This window comes from Lactuca sativa, chromosome 9 (genome assembly GCF_002870075.4).
Source record: "Lactuca sativa cultivar Salinas chromosome 9, Lsat_Salinas_v11, whole genome shotgun sequence".
Classification (NCBI taxonomy): domain Eukaryota; kingdom Viridiplantae; phylum Streptophyta; class Magnoliopsida; order Asterales; family Asteraceae; genus Lactuca; species Lactuca sativa.
In genome coordinates this window covers 47189217-47196489 of record NC_056631.2, presented here as the reverse complement: position 1 = coordinate 47196489, position 7273 = coordinate 47189217, and the positions used below count along the sequence as shown (strand labels likewise).

Genomic DNA, 7273 nt, shown 5'->3' with positions numbered 1-7273 from the left:
ATAGAAATAAGAAGATGGATCAACTTGATCGATATTATGATCTTACCTATCAAGTCTTTCCCCTTATAGGTGCAATTACAAGGGAAACATGTTTGGTGAGCCTATCTTTTTGACTAAACCATGTAGTTTCCCCCCGATTCTGTCTAATAAAAATACAATAAAATACAATGTATAGTACGCATTCATATGTATGCATCTCCAACAAGCAAACATTTCACGCCACACATTCAATATGTTACAAATAATAAAAAGATAATACCCTTGATGAAAATTGGGATATTAATTAAATTATATAAAAAGAGAAAAAACTAGAACTTTTATGTTGTCCATGGGATTTGGTTACACAGATTTTACCCATACCCCCTCACAAAAATCTAAATGAATCAATTAAAACTAATATCAGAAGTAAAAGAAGACACTTTGCAAAAACAAATATGAATTCATCCCTTCCCTTTTCTTTATCTACACACATCCATTTTTCACATCTTCTATACTACTACTATTACTAGTCATCATCATAAACATACTTCCACCATTTTTCCATTTCCATTTCCATTTCCATCTTCATCAGTCACAATCCAATCCACACTCCTCCAACACAATCCCACCTCGATCAAGAAACGGGTTTACCCGGACCCACAAAAGCGATAAAATCGAAGCCAAAAGGATCGACCACACGAGTATAATAGTTGGAACATTGCTCTGTTTTCCCATCATACCCTTCAAGAAAGGATACAAATGTAAAATCACCCATATCGCAAAGAACAATCTCCCAAAAAGCGGACCCCATGACTCATAACCATTACTAATAGCATCCGAAATCCCAATTATAACCCCAATGATGTTGAAAATCAAAAGAGTCAAAGGCGGGATCAAAAGTGTTGTCCATTTGAAGATATAAAGCTCTGCAAAATCACCATCATCTCCTCCCTTTGAGGTAACTGTGAAATTGGTGTTCACTCCAGCTAAAACCTTGAGAAGACCTTGAAACAGAGCAAAAAGATGAGATGACACTCCACCAATAACCCAAAACTGCTCGTTTCTCCATAAGTCATCAATGGCTACACGTCCCCATTGCATCTCCAAGATACTTGTTACAGCAATCGACAAAAACATCAACATGAACAGAATACTCGCGTAATTGCTTATCTGTAAACCATATTCAAGATTGCAAAAATCAGATAAACTCAGGGACTAAAAATGTAACTTACTCAAAAAAAAATACTACAATAGAATGTGTTTGTTACCTCGGGAACGATGAATTTTCCAGTGAGTAGACAGACAGCAGGAAGGGTACAATAAGCAACCAATGGAACAGAGGTTAAAGGATACACAACCGAATTGATATAAGAAAACCTCTCTAATGGCTTCAAACCACATCCATATCCATACCATATTGGACAATGCTTGCTGAATAAGATCTCAACAGACCCCAGGGCCCACCTCAGAACTTGGTGAAGACGATCTGAAAGATTAATCGGAGCTGAACCCTTAAATGCTGCTCTTTTAGGAATACAGTACACTGATCGCCATCCATGGCAATGCATCTTGAACCCAGTTAAAATATCTTCAGTAACCGAACCATATATCCATCCAACCTAATCGTTCCATATAAACAAATTTCGTAAGAACCTTTTATAAATCTGAGTTGCGTATTTATGTATTTAGTTTTAGGGTTTTACCTCTTTTCCCCATTCGGATTTATCTTCGTAGCCACAGCTTATGACATGAATGGCTTCCTTCAGTAGTGATGCTGAGGTTGCGCCAGGAGGAACACCGCCCTCTTCGAGAAGTGTTGATGCGATAAACACGGGAGATTGACCGAATTTTTTCTCGAATTTTATCTGAGGCATCAGTGATGTTTTCTCGCTATCGATTCCTGTCAAAATACATGTGTTGGTTACAAAATATAATGAAAAAAGAATTCAATTCGTTGAAAAGGATAGGTTTTTGGTTTTTACCTTCGATTCCTTCTTCGATGTTCTCGAGTGCGTGTATTTGAGTTGAGGCTTCCTTCATCTTCTTACTCTTTTTGGAACTCTCTTTGGTTTTCGATTTCCCTTTGGTTTTCTTCTTCTTTGATCCGAAACAACAGCAACACCATTTTGGCAAGCAGTTGCAGGTTTTTCCAGGGGCTTTCTTCTTAGCTGGAGCATCGAATCCATACAAAGCTTGTCTTCTAAACACACACCCAGTCCCCACATAAATCGGTCCTTGGATTCCATCCAAACCCTTCATGTTAATCTTAACAAACACAAAAAAAATAACAAGAAATTAGATAAAGTTATTCACATTATCATGTTTAAACTTGAATCCAGTTTAGGTGATACATACATCGAAGAACACGACATTTCGATTCGAATACCGATCGTGACGATCGATCCCATCGAATCTTTGCGGGAATTGCACGTAGCAGATTTTCTTCCCGGATGTGGGGTCCATCATGAAACACATGGATTCACGGATTGCTTTGCTGTTGTTGATGTAATGATCACAATCAACATTGAGAAGATAAGGCGCATTTGAAACAACAGCCGACACTCGAATCTTGAAAAAGAAAATATAAATATCCAAAATTATAATCAACATTCAACAATGAAAAGAGCTTTTTACAAATCCTTAACATAAAAAAGTGGCAAAAAGCTTATACCAGAGCATTCATGGCACCAGCTTTCTTGTGATGATCAAATCCAGGTCTCTTTTCACGAGAAACATAAACAAGACGTGGTAACTCGTTTCCTTCAAGATCACGAACACCATTTTGCCCTAGAAAAACCTATTAACAAACAAAAATTATTAAAATTTAAGAATGTTTAGATATGAAGAAAGAAAGAAACTGTAAAATGTAAACACACACACACACACAAACCTGAATCATTCCAGGATGATCTCTAACATTGTTCCCAGGCCATGGAGTTCCATCTTGCATTGTCCATCCTTCTTCCGGAACCTTCTGTGCCATTTGCACCAGTCCATTTATACGTATCTTAAACTCTTCATAATCTCTCTGTATTTCAAATAAAATTTCATGTCAATAAAACTAAAACAAGAAATCAAATCAATTTTTACAAGATTCAATCCAAATTCCAAACCTTCATAGCGCGACGTTCACGGACAAATGCAGGGTGGACTTTATCTTTAAGATAGTCAACTTTTTCAGCAAAATACCATTCAGGAGCACGAGGCTCAATGCTAAACTTTTTACAAAACGGGACCCACTTTCTTGCGAATTCTGATGTCTCTGATAAAGCTTCAAATGTAAGCATGGCAGCTCCATCATCAGAGACATAACACGCTACTTTATCCACAGGGTAATCAACAGCAAGAATTGATAACACTGTGTTTGCAGTGATGAGTGGTGGTTCTTTTAATGGATCAACTGTACTCACAAATACATCCACAGGAGCTAACTCAGATGGCTTCCCTTCTTTCTCATATCTGTTACAAATAAACTCATTCAACATTTATCCAAACTCAAGAAATCAAGAAAAAGATGATTGTGGAAACAATAGATACCTGAGTGATAAACGATCAAGATATGTTTCTCTTTCGATTGGGAACCATTTTGGGAATTGATCAAAGATCCATGAAACAGCAAACCAAATCTCACATATAATTGAAGTGAGCCATAAAGCGTACGCATCTTTCACAGGGTGAAGGATTCTATAATGAAAGAAGAATCCAAGAATCACGAGTCTCATTAATATCACCATTCTGTATGGATTTATCTTGCTTGAAGGAATTGGTAGCTTTCTTGAAAGTGGTTGTCTACCCTCATCCATCCTACATTCAAAGAAAAGGAAAATTTGACATTAAGATCATTAGTTTGCTTATAAAGAAAAATACCCTTTGTTTATTATGTAGAAAAGATTAGAAAAAACACTTACTTTGGCAAATCAGGATCATCCACATCATCACCATCTCCTTGGTGTTTGACCATTTGAAGTTTATCATTCTGTCTTTTCCTCCATTCTTCCATTCTGTCTTTCCATGCAACAGTCCCATACCCATAAACCGCCAGGTCTTTCTTGGGATCCATTGGCCTAGGCGGCACTGCACCACCATCAACCACCACAATCAAAACTAATCCAAGAATCTTCTTCCAATTAAAATCAAATCAAGAACTAAAAACTTACAAGAGATAGATGAAGCAGTATCAGAAAATGGCATAGGATGAATCCGTTTTGCTCGGTTCATAAATGGTGGAATGATTAAAGCATGCTTGTCAGATGAAATCCCATCATCCTAATTCAACAAATTCACAATCAGAAATCTCAAATCTCCATTTTTGATCTTCAAAGAAAGTTATTAATCTTGTGATATGACTGATATCAGTATATAATTTATTACCTCTTGACCATAAGTAAGACGTGGGATCTCTGGGTTGACTCCATATGCATCTGAAGGAGTTGCAAAACCAGAAACATTTGTTCCAATGTTGAGGCGTGAAGAAAGCATTGCCTCAGAATCACTATGAGGGAGATCAAATTCATTATCCAAGTCATCAAACTCATCTTCTTCTTCATCACCATCAACTCTAGGACTCCCTGAAATTATCAGAATTAAGTTAAAACTTCTCTTTTTTATTTTCCCTAAATCAAAGTGAGAAACAATCTTGATTATTGGTACCTTTAAGCCTTTTAAATCGGGTCTTGCATTGAGGGCAAGATTGATTTCCCTCTCTTCTTTCATATTCGTAACAAGGTCTGCAGATTGGGAAAGCACACTCATTGCAAGCAACAAATTGTTCACCATCTACTGTTATTTCAATCTCATCTCCACAAATCTGGCAAATCTGTCCACTTAACTCTTTTACAGAAGTCACCTAGAGAAATAAAAAAACAAAATTTAGCTTCAGATTCAAGAAATCCAACATCCACATAAGATCTTCACCGAAAGTCGACCAATAACCTAACGGCACTTAAAAGAAACATTATAGATGATTGTGATCAGAATGATATTGTGCTGCAAAACAATTAAGATCTTTTTGTAGTTATCAAGTAATAACATTTGAGATGCAGATGAACTGAAACCTAATTCTGACATGGTAGTCACTGTAAGTTGTCCAGAAAAGTAAATTATTGTATTAATTTGTAAGGCACCGACAGAAATTAATACAGAAAGGTCCAGACTTTACAGCTGCAAACCTACTTTTTGACAACAAGAACTCAAATTAACTACGCAAATGCATAAATCGAGTCGGAATCGAAAACCCGAGAATGAAATTAGGGCAAACGGAAGTAAAAAGTGGAAACCCAATTGAGATTTTGGGAGATTTATGAAAGAATCCTTGACTTACTCGTCCGACTTCATCTGCATTAATTAGAACGAACTCATTCCGGTTGTGTGAACCAGCAATAAGTCGTCCGTTGGTAGCCATTGAATCACACGGACTATCAATTCAATTGCTTACAACACGAGAGAAACCTGACTTGAAATCTTGAATGAAAACTCACTTCACACGGCGAATCCCTTCAAGAAGCTCATGAAATGATGAAAGGAGAGAGCTTTTTCCCCCTTTCTCTCTCTCTCTATTCTCTATTTCTTTTCCTCCTTATTTAGTACTCACTCTCTTAATAAACACACCCAATCACAAGAACCACCAAACTCATTTAAAAAAGGCTGACAACGAAATGCAGACAGCAAATACCTCTGTAATTTTGTAAAAAGAGAAAGTAAATAGATAAAAACCCACACTCAAAAGTGGTAAAATTGGTGATTGATTGATTCTTTTCTTGAGAGAGAAAGAGAGAATAAAAAAGTTTGGGGAGTATTGAGGTGTGTGGATCAGAGGTAGAAGAAGAAGAAGAGATCTCGACAGAGACAACTGGTTGTGTGTTAAATTCTTAAGAGAGAGAAAGAAAGGCGTTGAAAGTTCAACGCGTAATACAGAAGGGACACAGATCGCTTTGATGGATCTGTCTGTGTGAGAGGCTTTCCTTTTTGATAATTCTAGAGAGAGAAAAGAAGTATGAGTTGTAAATTTTGGACAGAGTGGGGCCTACCGGAGTGGCGGAGGTCCGCGGTGGAGACTAGGGTCCAGGTACGGTGGTTCTCGGAGGGTACTCAACGGGTAAGGGTGTAGTGGTAAATTCCCATATCGTCGGTTCGATTTGCACCAAAAAAAATAAAATAAAAAACCTAAAGATTTATTTTAATATTTTATATATAAGAATTAGTGTAGCAATAATTGAATGAAGAGGTGGGGTTTTGTGACTCACTTTCACTTTCTACTAATTGTTTTGTCAAATGAGAGAGAAACATACTACATATACCACTCGCACGGTCTCACCTAATCCCAGGAAAAACATCTTCACCCATCTTAAATTTCAAGATCTGCATATTGCCAGATTTCTTATACCCGGAAATGGTGCCATCATTGTCACATATTTAATTGTTGTAAGTCTTATTTTCATCGCACAACACCACTTCAAATTCTTGCAATTTGGAATGCTGGAGTGTTATGCAACAAGTTGTTTATTATTATTTAAACAATTTAATTTATATATAATTATTAAATTAAAAAGAAATTACTAATAGAGATGAATGATCTGTATAATTTCAATTGTATTTACAGAAGATTACAATGCCTTATGTAGGCACGATGTACATACAAGGAGGAGCAATAACAAGAGATAAGAAGGAAAGTAAATAATTATTTTTTATAATACAAATTGACAGAACATTATAATTTAAACTATGATTGAGTGGTATCCATAATACACCCCCGCAAGATTAAGGCTCAATTTGAGACGCCAATCTTGGAACGAATATGCAGAAACGGGGTGCGACTAAGTGGCTTGGTCAAGAGGTCAGCAAGCTGGTCTTTTGAGTTTACATGTAGAACCCGTAATAGATTTGGGAGACCTATTCAAGTACAAAGTGATAATCGAGTGCAATGTGTTTCATTTTGGAATGGTAGATAGGATTTACACAGAGCAAATTAGCTCTCATGTTATCACAAAATAACGTGGGGGGTTGTGGAGGTTGAATGCCCAACTTTATTAATAAGTTTTTGACCCATGAAATTTCAGCAGTTGCGTTTGCCAAAGCTTTGTACTCGACTTTTGTTGAAGAACATGATACAGATTTTTGCCTGTAGGACCTCCACGGTATGATGTTTGACCCCAAGTATAATAAATAAGTTGTGGTGGATCGACGCAAGTCACTAGACCACCCTAATTAGAATTAAAAAAAAAAAAGTCGAGAGTGTGAGTGGAAAGCGACAAAATAGACCATAATGAATGGTACCTTTTAGGTAGCGAAGAACACA

At 36.8% G+C, this 7273-nt stretch overlaps 1 protein-coding gene across 1 annotated transcript; it reads right to left on the bottom strand.

The window, feature by feature from the left end:
- Nucleotides 1–261: 261 nt before the first annotated feature.
- Nucleotides 262–6078, bottom strand: LOC111919511 (cellulose synthase A catalytic subunit 2 [UDP-forming]). The gene is made up of 14 exons (XM_023915061.3): nucleotides 5300–6078; nucleotides 4630–4825; nucleotides 4351–4547; nucleotides 4137–4245; nucleotides 3888–4053; nucleotides 3517–3783; nucleotides 3093–3438; nucleotides 2870–3007; nucleotides 2651–2776; nucleotides 2335–2547; nucleotides 1962–2244; nucleotides 1683–1879; nucleotides 1248–1598; nucleotides 262–1149 (listed from the first exon to the last, which is right to left on the bottom strand). Exons 1-14 carry the CDS (start codon nucleotides 5378–5380, stop codon nucleotides 568–570), a joined length of 3252 nt encoding a protein of 1083 aa, XP_023770829.1. The 5' UTR covers nucleotides 5381–6078; the 3' UTR covers nucleotides 262–567.
- Nucleotides 6079–7273: the final 1195 nt, after the last annotated feature.

What these genes read in the sequence shown, in the direction of transcription:
- LOC111919511 (XM_023915061.3), bottom strand. Translation starts at nt 5,380, where the DNA reads ATGGCTACCAACGGACGACTTATTGCTGGTTCACACAACCGGAATGAG. An exon ending in ATGCAGATGAAGTCGGACGA is followed by an intron (nt 4,826 to 5,299) that starts GTAAGTCAAGGA and finishes TTATTTCTCTAG; the next exon opens with GTGACTTCTGTAAAAGAGTT. An exon ending in AATCCGAATGGGGAAAAGAG is followed by an intron (nt 1,599 to 1,682) that starts GTAAAACCCTAA and finishes TGGAACGATTAG; the next exon opens with GTTGGATGGATATATGGTTC.